General features: G+C 35.9%; 2 protein-coding genes and 1 long non-coding RNA gene across 3 annotated transcripts; 1 reads left to right on the top strand and 2 right to left on the bottom strand.

The window, feature by feature from the left end:
- Positions 1-201: 201 nt before the first annotated feature.
- On the bottom strand, positions 202-3,230 carry LOC130470714 (uncharacterized). Its single transcript, XR_008931438.1, has 5 exons — positions 3,096-3,230; positions 1,423-2,661; positions 544-1,309; positions 392-453; positions 202-296 (listed from the first exon to the last, which is right to left on the bottom strand). It is a non-coding gene; the product is annotated as an uncharacterized lncRNA (long non-coding RNA).
- Positions 3,231-3,803: 573 nt separating this feature from the next.
- Positions 3,804-8,421, top strand: LOC110778144 (dihydrolipoyl dehydrogenase, mitochondrial). The gene is made up of 2 exons (XM_021982705.2): positions 3,804-4,248; positions 6,985-8,421. Exons 1-2 carry the CDS (start codon positions 3,973-3,975, stop codon positions 8,233-8,235), a joined length of 1,527 nt encoding a protein of 508 aa, XP_021838397.1. The 5' UTR covers positions 3,804-3,972; the 3' UTR covers positions 8,236-8,421.
- Positions 8,422-8,706: 285 nt separating this feature from the next.
- LOC110778142 (endochitinase) lies at positions 8,707-11,049 on the bottom strand. Its single transcript, XM_021982704.2, has 3 exons — positions 10,545-11,049; positions 9,510-9,660; positions 8,707-9,379 (listed from the first exon to the last, which is right to left on the bottom strand). Exons 1-3 carry the CDS (start codon positions 10,999-11,001, stop codon positions 8,968-8,970), a joined length of 1,020 nt encoding a protein of 339 aa, XP_021838396.1. The 5' UTR covers positions 11,002-11,049; the 3' UTR covers positions 8,707-8,967.
- Positions 11,050-17,441: the final 6,392 nt, after the last annotated feature.

The following is a 17,441-nucleotide window of genomic DNA, read 5'->3' as shown; positions in this document are numbered from 1 at the left end:
GTTCGCGAACGGCTCATTTATTAATCGAGTAGAGTTTATAAACGAGCTTTTTCATGAACGGGCTTTCTTAAACGAGCTTTAGAGTATAACCACTTGAAAATCTAACAAATTAAAATCATATCTAATAATAAAGATTAAAGCACATTACTTTATTTGATAAACAAACTAATAATTTAAATTAACAATCTTGAATAACATTATAAAAACTTAAATTATGTCCTACAGAATACTCGGCTCCTCGAGCGACATCATAGTTCCGTAATAACTTTATTGCTACGTCCCTTACTTCTTATAATCTGGAGAGTAATTAAAAGAAAGTTAGTAACAAAATAACATTGAACTGAAAAACTTAATCAATATCGAATAGTATAAATAAAAATGAAGTCATTACCTCCATTGTTAACAATCACTCTAAAGCTAAGGTAGATCGATAATCTTGATCTCTTCATTGACCTAAAAAGATAAGATCTATATATTTCAACCTTATAGCTTTTAAAATATAATCATACAAAATTAATTTCTTAAACTACAGTACTTCTATACCTTTTGTTTCCTTTTGATTCCATAAAAGCTCCTTATCCAATCTTCAGTGCACATTAGCATCTGGACAGTTGATGTTCCTAGGTATGCTATATAAGAATCTATGACCCGCCCACCAGCGCTAAAGGTGGCTTCAGAAGCAACCGACGTAACAGGAATAGCAAGAATGTCACATGCCATCTTTGATAAAATGCGAAACTTCAATTTGTTAGCCTTCCACCATTGTAATGTATCAAAAGCCTCAGACTCTTCATCACATTCACAAATGACAACACCTTCTTCTAAATAGACATCAAGCTATGATTTTACGCTCTCAAATGAGCTATAGCCACTCCTAATGTAGATATCAAATTTCTTCCTACCCTTTTGGAAAATCTTGTTTTTTCCAGTGCTACAAGATCCTACTTTTATAGCATTTTCATCACTTTCTTGAGCACCTTTTTGAGCATTGTCTAAAGCATGGGCTTCAGCATACTCCAAGTAAATATCATATAAAGTGTCTCGCACATATTTTGTATGTATTACTGTCTCATCCTCGAGTAAAGTGTAGAGAAAGACCACTCTATCAATTTTAACTTGTTTCTAGGATCCAAAGCAGCAGCAACAGATATAAGCAAATTACAATTTTCCCAATATTTATCAAACTTAACCTTCATTCTTTGAGCCATTTCCCTCATAAAATCAAAGTCTCTTGCAACTTGGTTTTCCAAAGCCTCTTTAATATTGGTAAGCTCTGGCAAAAACAAGTTTGAAGTTGGAAACTCACTACCTACATTCAGATTGTAAGTTGTAATGTTAATAAATATATTATAGGATTTCTTTTTTTGATAATTTATATTATAGGATTTCTAATCAGAATAAGATAAAAAAAACATGTATCACCTGATATTATTTTTGTAGCTTCATTAAAAAGTGATAAGAAAGTGCAAACAGCTTCAACTTGCTTCCACTCTTCTTCAGATGGCAGGAGATTGTAACTTGGCTCTCTATTCTTGTACCTTGGAAATGCAGCCTTAAACTCTAATGCAACGGATAACATGTGGTAGGTGTTGCATTCCACCTAGTACAACAATCAAGAACTAGTCTTCTACTAGGTAACTTTAGTTGTTGACATATATCACTAAAGATGTTAAGTCGAGCGATGGATAACGTAACATGCTTAACACTTTCCCTCACCTTAAAAATTACACCCTTGATATCTTCTAATCCATCATGCACCAAAATGTTAAGGATATGAGCACAACAACGAACATGAAATAACTTTCCACCATAAGGTAAAATTGCTTGGCAAGATATGCTGTCTTTCAATGTCCTTACCACTACGTCATTATAAGTTGCATTATCCACCGTTATACTAGCTACTTTACTCTCGATTCCCCACTCAACTAAACTATAAAGCATCATGAACAATAACTCTAGAGTGAGGTGGTGGAATATCAACAAAGTTAATGACACTTTTGTATAATCGATAGTCAATGACGAAGTGGCAAGTTATTGTCATATACTCTATCTTTTGTGGATCTGACCTCCAAATATCAGTAGTAATACAAACCCGATTTGCTTGTTTTAACAATCCCCTAGTTCTCTTCTTTTCAATATCATAACTAGTCATACAATCATTTTTTATAGTATTACGGCAGACCTTTTCAAATTCCGGGGCAGCAGCTTTCATTAACATATTAAAAATCTCATATTCTGCAAACATAAACGGTAACTCATGAACAACAACCATGTGAGCCATAAGCTTTCTAATTTTAGCATGGTCATATTTCCAATTTTCAAGACTCTGTAGATTTTCTGATTGGGGAGTAGAAATTCGGAAACCCAATTTTTGTTGCCCATTCACTTTACGCATAGAACAAGACAACAAATGCCTCTTATATGTAGTTGTAGGACCACCCTTTGTGTACTTAAGAAAAGTGCTACCATGAATACACTTTACCTTTGAAATTCCGGTTGGATTTGTCACCAATTCAAGGTGTCTCCATACCCATGAAGTCTTTTTTCTTTGCAAAAGGATTTGGGTCATCCTCTATTTCATCATCTGTTCTAGGTACAGTAAGATCAATCGCTTCTTCTCCTTCCTGATTGTTTCCTGTGAACAGGGGATCATTCTCCATCCTATATATTCACAAGCAAATTGACTTTTATTAACAAGACAATAAGATTAACTTAACAATTTGAAGTACAAACTAATTATGCAGTACTACACCAAACTTAGCATAATTAGACATTATTCTAATACAATTTGCACCAACTTGAAAGAAAATTGAACACTTAATAATTAAAAAAAACACAGATTAATAAACAAAATTCAGATAATCCGCTAATCGAAATAAAATAATAATCCACAGAATTCAAACAAACAAATCAAGAAATTAAATAAGACGATATTTGCAGGAAAAGAAACTGAATTGAACATACCTAAATCAGAAAACTTCAAATTTCATAAAGATTAGAAATTGTGAGAGAAGGATTTAGTGAAGAATCTTAGCTTTCGATGATATAAGAAGCTCCGATTATAAATAATGACGAGAGAGAAGTTGAAGACATACCTTTAGGCTCCTCATAGTCCTCAATTTTCTGGAACAATGAACCGCCTTTAGGCCTTTAGGGAATTGGAATAATGAATAATGAATTTTCTGGAATAATGAATCGCCACTTAGGTTTTCAGTTTTCCACTTTTCCAGTTCTCCGTTTGGAATTTGGAGTTTGGTGTTTAAAGAAAAAAAAGGTATGAAATATGGAGAATATAAAATTTGAATATAACTACGAGCTTGTTCACGAACATAAATGAACGAGTTTGTTCACGAACATAAATGAACAAGTTGTTCATGAACATAAATGAACGAGTTGTTCATGAACTTAAATGAACGAACATACCTATGTTCATGTTCAAGCTCGTTTATTAAGCGAGCTTCAAAAGTTGTTCAAGCTCGGCTCGTTTATTAAGCGAGCTTCAAAAGTTGTTCAAGCTCGGCTCGTTTAATAAATGAACGAACATGAACAAGCTTTAAACGAGCCCGAGCCCGAACCCAAATTGTTTATTGACCGGCTCGACTCATCTACACCCCTAAATTTATACATAAGTAAAAATAAACATAAAAAACATTATATTTGAACATGAATTCAAACGAGCCCGAGCCCGAACCCAAATTGTTTATTGACCGGCTCGACTCATCTACACCCCTAAATTTATACATAAGTAAAAATAAACATAAAAAACATTATATTTTGTATTCTTTCGACAATCCCTTGTGAAATGTTAGCCGTCACAAAAAATGAGAAACTTTATCATCTCCTCCAAAATTACATAACCCCAAAAAAACTCGCACACATAAACGCCGAAAGTTAAAAGACAACTACACCTTCCACCCTTTCATATTTTCATTTCTTCTCAGTAAGAACTAAGAAGAACAAGCAGCGACAACAATGGCGATGTCGAGCATTGCCCGAAGAAAATCCACCCTCCTCTCCAAAAACCTCTGCAACTCTACCGAATCTCTTCGCTACACACTTTCTCTCTCCTCCTTTTCTCGCTACTTCTCCTCCGGATCCGACGAAAACGATGTCGTCATCATCGGTGGCGGTCCTGGTGGTTACGTGGCCGCCATTAAAGCTGCTCAGCTTGGCCTCAAAACTACCTGTATTGAGAAGCGTGGAGCCCTTGGGGGTACTTGTCTTAATGTTGGTTGTATTCCTTCTAAGGTAATCGGATCATTTTTCGCCATTTTGATTTTTAGGGTTTCTTCAATTTCGATCTTTTTGTTCTGTTTTTAGATCTAATTATGATAATTGGGGATTACTTTTAGATTGTTGAATTAATCTGGATGGTTTTGTGTTTGTTATTACTGGTCAACTGGATTGCGATAGTACCGATTTGGTTATCTGCAGGTTGATTCGTAATGGTTAGTGGAATTTCCGTGCATTTCTATGGTTTTGTGATAGTTACATGGAAATTGCCTCTATAATTCAATGAAGGCTAGTTTACTGGGGAGGAAAGAGAAAGATGTTAATTATTTCAGTTTCTAATGTGTACACTTGTTGCAGTTTTGTTGTCCATTATAATTTTAACGATCCTTTCTTGTTGGAAGCGATATTTATCGGGTATAGGTTGTCTAAGCTTTAATCTAAATGCGGTCCATTGTCTCTCTCAAGCCCTAGCCTCCATTAGTGAATTTCGATGGGGCCTCCGTCGATTTTTATCGGTGGAAAGCCCGGCTCTTTTTATTTTGTTGTTCTTTTCTTTAATTTTGTTTTTTTTTTGGTGTTTTTCGTCTCCTTTTAGAGAGAATTTTCCTTAGGTTAGAGGATCCTAAATTTTTTGTGTACGAATTTCTGGTGTACGAGGGAAGAATATTATTTAATTTCCCATGATTGATTCAGCGATGAAAATTTGTGTGGTGTCGAGCAGATGTCAGTTCTACGTCCAAAATTAATTGAATTTGATTTAATTTAATATCAAAACTACAACAGTTCAAAAGACCCCGTCGTTGAAGGCTGTATCAAACAACGATGTGCTAGGGGGCAAGATGTTCGACGTGCAATGATCGCAATTTTGCAGAAAATGAGTTTTATTTGATTCAATTTGTTATGTATTTGATAGATTCAAATCACTTTTGTAGATGTCGTATGACTTTTTTATTAATGAATTAATTTTAGTTTTTAAAAAAAAGGAAATGCGGTCCATTGTCGAAAACGATTAATCAGTGACAATGATTTGAAAGGTATATAATTGATGACGTGCATATTGGACAAATCAAATGATTTTGGCTCGTTTGTCGTCTTTTCACATCATATATTAGGTGGCTAGAATCAATAGCTGTATGTATGCTTCTCTTAGTTGAGTTGTGTGCCATTCTTTCGTGTGTGGCATCTCATCTTATGAATACTAGTTGCACCAAAATCAGGACAAGATTTTTTGTCACTTGGAACCTACCAATTTCTAGGATCATTGAACTTTTTTTTGTCTGTGTGATTACGTGTTACTCTTGCTCTAGACTCTTGACATGTAAGAGTACATAATAATCTCTTTGTTTGAAGTCTTATCGTTCTTGACTTTGAATAAATTCTAATGAGGCCAACTAATGTATGAAGTATCTTTAACTTTTTATATATCGAATGAGCCCTTTGTATTCATATGAAAGAAAATTCTGAACATGTAAACTTTAAAGCCATTGGAAGAGCAGGAAAGTGTTTGGAGGGACGAGGGGATCTATTTGTATAGTTAGGAGAAAAAGGAATGGAATAAGGATGACAAGCAGAATTGGTGGAGACATGTAGAATTTGTTGGTCATTAGGAAGTAGGAACATGCTGCCGTAAAAAGTAGCTTGATGAGTTGAAGAGATTACAGTGTGCCGTTCATCACTACTCCTTGCCAATAAGGAATTTTCCACCATGTTTATTAACGAGTCTGACATAATTAGTGTCATGCTTTCATGCTGGAGTAATAGAGTATGCATATCTCCTGTACTATAAAGGCATGCACTTGCATTGCCAAATATGGAAGAAAGCTTAATGTGCATTTTAGTTGCACACTTGCACCTAGAGGGCGGGGTGCAAATCATCCATTTTTGTATAATTGAGTTTTTTGTATAACAGTGAGAATTATAGATATTACTCAACTATCCGCTTAGCACGCTTGGACTTTTAGTTGTCAAACTGGAAGTTCAAATAACTGTTTTTTAATTGTTAATATCTAATCTTGCTTGCTACCCACCTGCTTATAGATTTTACTGTTTTTTTTAAAAAAAAAAATTATAAGATTTTATTATGTTGGAAAGGTGGAATTTGTTTTGTATTATGATTTGTTTAAACACATGTTGCATTTTCTTTCGTAATTGCTTGTCGTTTTGGGTTGTATTACTATTACATGGAGCTGTGTTGTGTTAATCATTTGTTTATAGAAGTGCACATCCACTTTTGAATATGGTACTGCATAATTCACTTTCCTCTGATCCTTTTTCGGAAAGGAGAAGAGGAAATAGTGTCACAATCAATTTACAGATGCTTTTTTTGCTTCGTTCTTATTCATCAATGGAAAAAATTCACTAGATTTTATTTTTATTTTTTTTATTGGTATAGTGCCTTTTGACCCACTTTTCTCTTATAAATTAATCTGTGAATTCATGTTTTGGGTCTAGTTAGATTTGCACTTGCCTATAAACATCTTCAAGTTAAAAGGAAGAATAAGCTCTCCCTGTCTCTACATCTCATTTCTCTTTTCCTGATCTCTTTCTTCTTCAAAATCTTCATGATATTGTCAGTAACTTAGAAGAAGGGAATCATATTGAACCTGACAGTAAGGCTGTTCACATTTATCTCATCATATCATTTTTGGGATATTACATATGCCTCGTGGTTCACTGGATGGGTGGTTATGTAATGTATATATTTTTTCTTTTTTTTGCTTATACTATTTTTTGTTGCATGGTTCCTTGCAGGCACTTCTTCATTCCTCCCACATGTATCATGAAGCAAAACATTCTTTTGCTTCCCATGGTGTGAAGTTCTCTTCAGTCGAGGTTGATTTGCCTGCCATGATGGGGCAAAAAGACAAAGCTGTGGCTAATTTGACCAAAGGTATTGAGGGTTTGTTTAAGAAAAACAAAGTAAACTATGTGAAGGGCTATGGAAAATTCGTGTCTCCTTCTGAAGTGTCTGTGGACACTATTGAAGGCGGAAACACTGTTGTGAAAGGCAAACATATAATTGTGGCTACTGGGTCTGATGTGAAGTCTCTACCGGGAGTTACAATTGACGAACAGAAAATTGTTTCTTCAACCGGAGCTTTGGCTTTAAAAGAAATCCCCAAGAGACTTGTTGTGATTGGTGCTGGCTACATTGGACTCGAGATGGGTTCTGTATGGGGTAGGATTGGTTCAGAGGTTACTGTTGTGGAATTTGCTTCAGATATTGTTCCTACGATGGATGGTGAAGTGCGCAAGCAATTCCAACGTTCCCTTGAAAAACAAGGAATGAAGTTCAAGTTGAAGACCAAGGTTGTTAGCGTAGACACCTCTGGGGATGGTGTGAAGCTGACAATTGAGCCATCAGCTGGTGGTGAGCAAACCGTAATTGAAGCTGATGTGGTTCTTGTCTCTGCTGGCAGAGTCCCATTTACTTCTGGGCTTGGTCTTGAAAACCTTGGAGTAGAAATGGACAAGGGTGGTCGGATTTTGGTGAACGAACGCTTTTCTACAAATGTTTCTGGAGTGTATGCGATCGGAGATGTAATCCCGGGACCCATGTTGGCCCACAAGGCAGAAGAGGACGGGGTTGCCTGTGTTGAGTTCATTGCTGGAAAGCATGGACATGTTGACTATGACTTGGTCCCTGGGGTTTGTTACACACACCCTGAGGTGGCTTCTGTAGGGAAGACTGAGGAGCAGGTGAAAACCCTTGGTGTTGAATACCGTGTGGGTAAATTTCCATTCATGGCAAACAGTAGAGCAAAGGCAATTGATAATGCTGAAGGACTTGTCAAGATCTTGGCTGAGAAGGAGTCTGACAAGATTCTAGGAGTTCACATTATGGCCCCCAACGCCGGTGAACTTATCCACGAGGCAGTTCTAGCATTGCATTATGGGGCTTCTAGTGAGGATATTGCACGTACGTGCCACGCACACCCAACCATGAGTGAGGCTTTGAAGGAAGCTGCTATGGCAACATATGACAAAGCCATCCACATTTAGATTATGTTATTGCTATTCCAAATCTCTAAAATTTCAAAGATTTTTGATGCCATGTGGCACATACAATGATAATTCTCTTTGGAGAAGCAAATAACTCAGGTACATGTTTTGTCAATATGCATCTCATTACTATTGATTTTGAGTTACGAAGACGAGCCACTAATCGGTTCAATAATTTTGCGTTGATGTTTGTGTCTGATTGTTTTCACGATCATTGAGTTCACTTGACTTGCAAATATCCCAAAGTTTACGTTCATGTTGGAGCCTTTTCCTAATTACTTTCTTTGCAGGGGGATTATTAATCTGTTTGGGTCATAGAGGTGGGGTTTATGAGTGGATACTTCATACGTTGGTCGAAATATTGACTTTGACTTTTAAATACTCGAGTCGAGTAGGGGTAATAGTTATGCAACCAAGCAACTAGAGCTAGCCCTTGTCAACAATTCCTAAACATGTATTAGAGATGTAGAATAAAAGAAGTAATAACGACAGTTTTATTCAATATTGTAGTTGTGACTTGTGAGCAACACTACACGCAGTACAAGATCTACAACCGGTGTTAAAAGGAAACAAACAACAGAGTTCGAACTAGACCATAAATAGTTCTTGTCCAAATAAGCCAGAAGGGCATTACAAATTACACTAGACCATTGATCGGATAATTCTTCTAGAGAATGCACCACCTTATTCTTTTTCCTGGTCATACCATACTATGATACTAGTAGGTTACATCTAGGCTGAAAATGGTCCTTGGTGGGAAAGGAAAGTGCCCCAATTAAAAGGTTTTTGATTGTAGCAATCAAGGTTATCTCCATAGCTAACATTAAGGATGTCACAATAACGCTTGTAATATCCGATTCTATTTTCAACTCGGGTATCTGGTGATGGAATGTTGCATTCAAGACCACCATTAATTATATTTATGGTTACACCGTATCCAGGCACTCGACCCGCGGCTATATCCCCAGGAGTTGGTACCCATTTCCCGGTCACAACGTCATGACAAGATGGCTTGGGTGACTGTGGTGTCATCCAAAACCATATGGCGGTCTTGAACGCAATGATGGCTTCATTTTCAACTAGATCTGGGTCTGAAAGTAGTGGCAACTTTAGTCCATCCCCTGCTTGCCCATAATTGTAGTTGCTGCACACACAAAAACAAAAACAAAAAGAAAGCATTACTTAATGTTGGATCGATAATTGGATGTGAACTAGCTAGTTACTCAGAGGTCGAAGAAAAAGAAAGTAGTTGTGGGTATGAGAAGCATGCATACTAGGAAAGCTGAATAGGTCCACGACCATAGTACTTCTTGCCAGGAACACATGGCCATTCAGTGGAGTGAACGCAATAATCATTTGTGGTTTCTTCTTTCTTGAAGCAGTATCCCCATGCATAAGGTCCATCTTCTGCACTTGGCCAACCCCCTTTTTTTCCATTCACAAATTAATTAAATCGACTAATTAGTTTTACGATGATCATTAAAGACCCAAGCATATGCAAAGGAATCATACAAAGTTGAACAATGAATTAAATCATCCCAAAGGATGCATGGTTTCAGGCGGCTCGTCTGAGTTTTCATTTGTACAAAAAAAAAAAAAGAAAAAAAAAAAAAGAAGTTGAACAAACTAATTACTCCCTCGTTTCTTTTGTTCTTTACGTTTTCCTTTAAGGGTGTCTCAAAATGTTTTTTACATTTCCTCTTATAATATCACATAAATGTTTTAATATTTTGGAATTTTTCATATTTACCACCTTTTAAGTTTCATGTTTTTGTATTTACCACCTTATAAAATGTTATTTCATATTTACCACCTTAATTTTATGAAAAGTTTCATATTCACCAACTTTTAACGAATTTCATCAGATTTTTCATCCATGTGAACTCCACTTAACCAACTTCTTTAACTTTCCTCATCTTTTAGTAGGTTTTCAATTGAAGAAGTTAGTTAAACAAGGTTCACATGGGCCGAAAATTTGATGAAAACCGCTAAGAGGTGGTGAATTTAAAATATTTCATAAGATTAAGGTGGTAAATATGAATTAACATTTTATAAGGTGGTAAATACAAACATGAAACTTAAAAGGTGGTAAATATCAAAATTTGTGTAAATGATAATTTTAACCAAATAAATTCATTGGGTTATTTAATTTCTCACACTTTTCTATTGGGACATCAAAATTTTCTCATTTTTCCAATATCAGAATTTTAATAAGAGTGAAAATATTATAAATAAACGTAATTTTTCTTATTTAAAAAAAAAAAAAAAAATCTGAATGAACAATAAGAAACTGAAAGACTAGTAATTACCATTGGTTTCTTGAGAGGTCTGGCCAAAGAAAGCGGCAAGTTCCCTCTTCCTAGTTTGGACATCCCCGGTATTACAAAACGCAGGGAATGAAGTAGCGGCAGTAATGAAGTCATAGTAATGAAAGAAGCCATTAGCCCTACAACGAGGATCATTTCTACGCTTGAGCATTTCTTCGAACAACTCTTCGGAAAATATGTCTGTAATAGGACTGGGCGGCATAGGAGGCGGCGGAGGTGGAGGTGGCGTAGGTGGTGAAGGAACGGGACATTGCCTTTGACAATTGCCTTCACCACAATAAGCATTACTAGTGCCACACCACCCAGACGTGCTGCAGCAATATCCTTCCGTGCAATTCAACTTGAAATCCACTTGTGACCCACATTGTTCTGCTTCACCTTGATCTACCAAGGTCAAAATTAATACTCCTATTACTACTAATCTAGCTTTTGTTTTCATTTTTTGGTTTCTGTTGAAATTATTTGTGATGATGAGAAACTAAAGGTGTGAATTGGAGTGAATTTATAGGGTTTAGTAAGTTGGCAGATAAATTATACTTCCTCCGTTGCTGAAAGTTAACTTTGACCGTAAACTCTCACTATTATATCAACTTGTTATAATATCTTGTTAGATTGGTCTCGGTATGCATTTTCAGAATATCAACTTGTTATAATTTGTTCACATACAAAATTGGATATATTAATTAGTAGTTAAATTAGAATTGGGGCAAATAGTAGCTGTAGTAGTATATAATTAAATTCAATTCAAATTATGAACACGTTTTATACGTTGTATTATCCCTCGTGCATGCATCAATAATTCAATATCATGTCGATGTGAATCGTCAGGATTAAACTTGGATCCCACGTGAGACGTGACACCCCCTCCTAAGTCCCAAGTCCCAATGATAAAACTAGTTCTCGTATTACTCCGTATTCTAAATTATCACGTACACAAATACATACGCAATACGGAGTATTAGAGATCGGAGATATTAGAAATATACTCGTATTTATAACATACTCCTTTCATTAGTATTATATAAGTGTCGATCGTTTTAGCATTTGTGCAATAACTTGCGGAAAAAATTGGATGTTTTCTCTATTCTATAACTAGAATATTACAGAGTAATTGTTTTTAATCGTAAAATCAATTTATTAACAAAAAGTCATATAACATTTACAACAGAAATTTAAATCTAACAAATACGTTATAAATCGAATCAAATAAATATTTCCTCCAAAAAAGACTATGATCGATCATCGATGAGTAGATTTTGTACCGTGAGACAAACATCTCTCGCACATATCGCTGAAATTTACAGTCTTTATGGGAAGACGATCTGACGATTTATTGTAATCACGTGGGTGCTTGGGTGGTTTTCGTCTAATAATCTTATTGCATACAGAAAATAAATCATTTTTGTGATCCCGCATAATTCTTTATTAAAGAACCAATTTCACGATAATTCATTAAATATGTGATCCTGAACGTTATAAAAAAGTCTCTCTCAAAGGAAGGAGAATTAAAACCATGTCTTTCAAAAGAGAAAAGTTTCCCACATGAAAAGGAAATGTTATTGTAAACCTAAAAACAAACGAACCAGAGGAAAAAATTTTGGGAATATTCCTCCTAAATTGTCTAAATTATCTTAAACTACGGCCCTGTTCGGAAAAATTAGCGGTAGCGGGTAGCGGTTAGCGGTTGAGTAGCGGGTAGCGGTTAAAGTAGCGAGTAGCGATGAATAGTAGCGGGTAACTAATATGAGTGTTCGGTAAAAGTAGCGGTTGATATTATAAAATCTAATATATATATATATATATATATATATATATATATATATATATATATATATATATATATATATATATATATATATATATATATATATAAAGGAGGCATATTTGCTGAACTATTAAAGCGCCACCTAGGATTACTAATGGTTTCGGCCAATGAAAAATAAGATTTCTAATTTATTTTTGAATTAAAAAAACGAGTGCCACGTAGATAATTATTTAGATGTCATGTGGGTATTAGTTGCCACGTAGATATTGATATTTATAAAGTATATAGTTACAAAAAGATAAATATAAAATATATATTAACAAATGTTATCTTAAAGATATATAAAAATATAATCAGCTACTATTTCTAAGTTTGGTAAATACGGAGTATATAAAACAAAAATATTTGTTTATTATAATACATTTAAGTTTATTTACATGATAGATGTCACATAAGTAACTTCAACTTATTAGGGATTGTTTTCTTGATAACTTTGTGTTGATTACATTCATATTTTGATAGTTTTTTAATTTTAAAATACTTCTTAATTAGCTTAAGTTTGACTTTTACTCCGTAATTCATAAGGCAGTAACCGTAAGTTGTATTTATGCAAATCTACATATAGCTAATACCAGTAGTAAGATACAGCCTTAATTTCTACTCCTTTATTACTTTTTTGTTATATAACTACGTACTACTCCTATTAGATAAAGATGTTTATAATGTTGGAATCTCATGTAAATTAGATAAATTGAAAATTCTAATCAAATAATGATTTCAAGTTACATATTATACTAATGCACTATAACTCTTCAAGATAGGAATTGAAAGTTCTAATCATATTCAAATTTATAATTGATTAAGTCCTATAAATTGATCGTATTGTTCAATTCATAACCCATACACAATCACATCTTTCACTCTTAAGTTTGGTTATCAATAACTACTTCTTTAATCCATGATTTAAATTTCCAGTAGGAACGATTGGAAAATAAAATTCAGATTTTATTTTCCAAACTAGGGTTAGTATTGACTTCGGCCAATGAAAAATAAGACTCCTCATTTATTTTTGAATTAAAAAAATCACGTGGATAATTAATTAGATGTCATGTGAATATTAGTTGCCACGTAAAATATGATAACGTAGGAAATTCAATGGTTTCGACCAATGAAAAATAAGATTTCGACATTATTTTCTAATTAACAAAGTCAAATGCCACGTAGATATTTTTATTAATTAATTATTAATATTACACATATAAAATTTCATCAAAATCAAACACTCTAATAATTAAAAAATAAATATTATAATGAAATTCAATCCAAAATCAAAGCCTGATCTAATCTAATAGATAAAATATGGCACTTGGCATATATAGGAGTTTCATTTTAACTTAACAATTTAATAGAACCCGTGCATCGCACGGGCTAAAATCTAGTAAAATTAAAAGCAAGAATATTATTTAAAACTTTATTATAAATTTGTCAAACGCTACCCGCTACCTTAAACGCTACTAATTTTAACGTTTGAGAAAAGCTACCCAACCGCTACCTCAACCACTAACCGCTACCTAAATCGCTACTTTACCAAACACTTACAAATTTTACAAGTAGCGGCTTGAATAGGTCAAAACGCTACCCGCTACCTCAAACGCTACCGCCGAAGACGCCCTACGTAAGTATTATTCCTCCTAAATTGTCTTGGAAAAATTCCAATTTCCCTTTATTATAAGCGCGTGCACTACAAAATAATCATTTTATAGAGACGAGGAATTTCGTCTTTATATAGTCTAAATCCGTCTAAAAATGATGCTTAGAGACGGATTTGAGACATAAATAGGGTCTTTCTATAGAGGGCGTCTCAAAAAAAAATTGAGACATAATTTTTGCAAATCCATTATAAATTTGAGTCAAAATTTTTGAAATTCCATATACAATTCCATCTCAATTTAATAATCCGTCTCAAAATCCATCTCTAATTAATGCATAATTTTGTAGTGGTATGTCTTTATATTTCTCATTTATTTTCATAATAATAACAAATATTCGTATGCAACAACGTAACTTAAGTTATCACAGTGTTAGTGACTGTTATCCCACTTTTTGGACTAACGACATAACTGCACTAACGTTTGATCATGTCGTGTCAACCAGGTTCTGTCGTGTCGCAGGTAAGCATAGTTCCAGGGAGATACATCCGACGTAGCGTCGTATGACGAGGCATAGACAACGAAGGACATGCGACAACGCGCAAGCAACAGAGACGCGTCATCTCTGGACAGGCCGATAAAGATAAGTTAACCTAAAGCCCATGATGGGCAGCGCCGTCATGATAGCAGGAACGAGTGCAAGACATGCGCGAGAAACATGGAGGTAGTTGAAGACCAAAGAGACGTGTGACAAAGATATCCCTATCTTTGTGGAATTCTCTCAACCAACTAGACCGTTGGAAATCTCCTATAAAAGGACGAAGACGAAGACAAGCGAAGGGACGTTAACTCAAGCTCTCATACTCTCAAGCCATTAAAGCATTCATATTACTCTTGTATTCGTTCTTTAGTTTTGCTACATTGATTTCTAGAATAATATACAAACAATCATATAGGAAACTTAGTGGATTGATAGCCTCATAGCTATCCGCGGTTTTTTACCTTATTCCTGGGTTTTCCGCGTCAACACTTCTCTGTGTCGTGTCTCTTTTTGTCTTCCTTTATTTAACTCTTGCTTAGTTAGTGTCGACCTAAGCCAAAGATCGCCCCTAGACGAAATTTGGCATAAACAGTTTGGCGCCGTCTGTGGGGACATTAACTAGGTTTCACACAAAATACCCCTACACACCATGACTACTGAAGAGATGACGCTCGCAGAGATGAAAGCGGCCTACGAGAAGGCCCAAGCAGAGTTGGCCCAAGAAAGGGCCTCCATTGAAAACCTCCAGAAGGAGCTCGAATCCGTGAAAAGTACCAAGTATCAATCGCGTTACAAGCCAGGTGCAAAACCGAAGAAGTTGATATTCGAGATGACTGACGACTCTGAGGTGTAGACACCTACTTTTTTCCCCGTTCCCGCAAGGGAAAGGTTCGATGATGAAAGCGTAAATCTCCACTTGACAACGCATCTCCTATAAAATAAACGAATCTCGGTTCCCCATTTCATTTCACCCGAAACCTGCTATTTATGGAAACCTGCTAAAAATAGTAACTGTCGTAAAAGGTAAAAGTGGCAAATCATAAAAGATAGAAACCTGTCAGAATTAGGTGTTGCATTCCAACATAAATCCTAAATGAGATAGAAAACTGCGAGAATCCTATTCCTAATATGATTCAGAAATAAGAGTTACGTATTAATTAAAATCCTAACGAGCCTAGAGTTCGTAACGGGCCCAGACGCATTCCGTCATAAAATTGATACGCGCTAAAAGACTCGAATTAATCTCAAACTCTACGGATTTCAGGAATCCGAATCTGACTAAAGAAAACAGCCCAGACCCTATTTTCAACGCCTGGCTCTGGGCGCTGAAAATACCTGGGTAAGTATTTTTTCCTAATTCTTTGTGGATTAGAACCCTGCAATTCTATCTTTCCACGAACTCTTCCCTATAAATAGGCCCCTAAATTCGACGTGAAAGGACACAACAACACACAATTATATTCAGAGTGTTGACTCCAACCCTTAGCCTAAGCCTCTCGCTGCGAAACTGTTCACGCGTTCTGTCGCAATCGATCCATAAATCGAACAGAACGTATCCTGTCCCATAATTGAGATTCGTTAAATAAAAAGGAGAAATAGCAAAGTCAAAGTGGTTAGTTTTCTGAGAACCGTGACGCACCTCTCAAGGGTGCGTCGTAATGTGTCCCTTTTCGATGATTTAACTGCTTTCCTCGCCCTTTTTATGAACTGTTAAACTAACCTAATCTGATTGTTCTATCACGCCTAACAAATATAATATTTTTGGGAAATCGGATTATCATACTAGGTCCCTTAATGCTACTTAAATCAGATAATCACGATCGAATTAGTGTTATATGTTGCATATTACTAAAATCAACTCAGATTAAGTTTAATAGTTAACGCATGTCCCTTCAATTATTTATGCTGAGCTAGTAAGGATATCCTGCCTCTGGAGTTATCGACGAGCGAAGTACTCCTCTCGGTAGTTACAGTCCCCCGAACCCTCAATCTCTACCTTGCGGGTGTATATTGAGAGATCCCCACACCAGGGATCACAAGGGAACCTACGGCCGTCGTGGTCAAACATAATTGCACTCCCTTTATGTCACGATAACCGGGTTTTGTCAGTTTTTCTCATTGTCGTTAAAAACTGAATGGCGACTCCTATATTACTAGTCAATTGGGTGTATACTCACAGGAAATCCAATTACACTTGATTGAATAAAAAGAATCGTCACACCCACGAGGGACAAGGTCACGCATTAGCCTCGTGCTTTTTCGACCCCCTCACAGTGGCGACTCCACTGGGGATAGTGAAGGAAATACTCGTGCTTGTAGGTAATCAAAATAGCCAAAGGGTGAAACGATCCTACCCCGCGTTTATTTCCCCATCAAGTTGGGACGACCTGAAAATCAGCATATTAATGTGAACGGGCAGAACATCATAACGAATCTCGGCTCCCTCGGGAGTTGGGACTAAGGATACCTTTTTTCGCCAATAGGGGGGTGCATACGCCGCGCATGTTTCCCACTCGGTACTTGTGCAGGTAGTACACCTATCCCGAACCCAATCGTTCGCCCATTAGGTCCCTCTCGCCTGCATGCCCCCTTGGCTTGCACTTGCGGGTTGGCCTCTTGAGCGAAATTCGTCTGTTGAAGACACTACCTCGACCGGGGCATGTGTTGGATCTACGATAGAAGCGGTACCAAGCCAGGCGCAAATAAACTACCCATAGAAGACTATCATAAGCTACGTGGCATATTTAATTTTCAAATCCATGTCTGTAATGTAGTTATGTGTAGCGAAATATGTGATTGTGTGTGACAAACTATCCTAGAAAACCAACGACCTTAAAAACTGCCCTAACATTCATAGACTAATTTGCCAAAGAGTTATACCGAAACACGTGTTCCGCAAGCCCGAATGATCGCCACAAAATAAG

This window comes from Spinacia oleracea, chromosome 3, assembly GCF_020520425.1.
Source record: "Spinacia oleracea cultivar Varoflay chromosome 3, BTI_SOV_V1, whole genome shotgun sequence".
Classification (NCBI taxonomy): domain Eukaryota; kingdom Viridiplantae; phylum Streptophyta; class Magnoliopsida; order Caryophyllales; family Amaranthaceae; genus Spinacia; species Spinacia oleracea.
The sequence above is the reverse complement of the archived record's forward strand: the minus strand, read 5'-3'. Positions and strand labels throughout refer to the sequence as shown.

Bases quoted from the DNA above. Each gene is read 5' to 3' on its own strand.
- LOC110778142 (XM_021982704.2), bottom strand. From the start codon at position 11,001: ATGAAAACAAAAGCTAGATTAGTAGTAATAGGAGTATTAATTTTGACC. The intron at 9,661-10,544 runs GTAATTACTAGT...ATGGAAAAAAAG, and splicing joins GACCTCTCAAGAAACCAATG to GGGGTTGGCCAAGTGCAGAA. The intron at 9,380-9,509 runs GTATGCATGCTT...TTGTGTGTGCAG, and splicing joins GGACCTATTCAGCTTTCCTA to CAACTACAATTATGGGCAAG.
- LOC110778144 (XM_021982705.2), top strand. From the start codon at position 3,973: ATGGCGATGTCGAGCATTGCCCGAAGAAAATCCACCCTCCTCTCCAAA. The intron at 4,249-6,984 runs GTAATCGGATCA...GGTTCCTTGCAG, and splicing joins TTGGTTGTATTCCTTCTAAG to GCACTTCTTCATTCCTCCCA.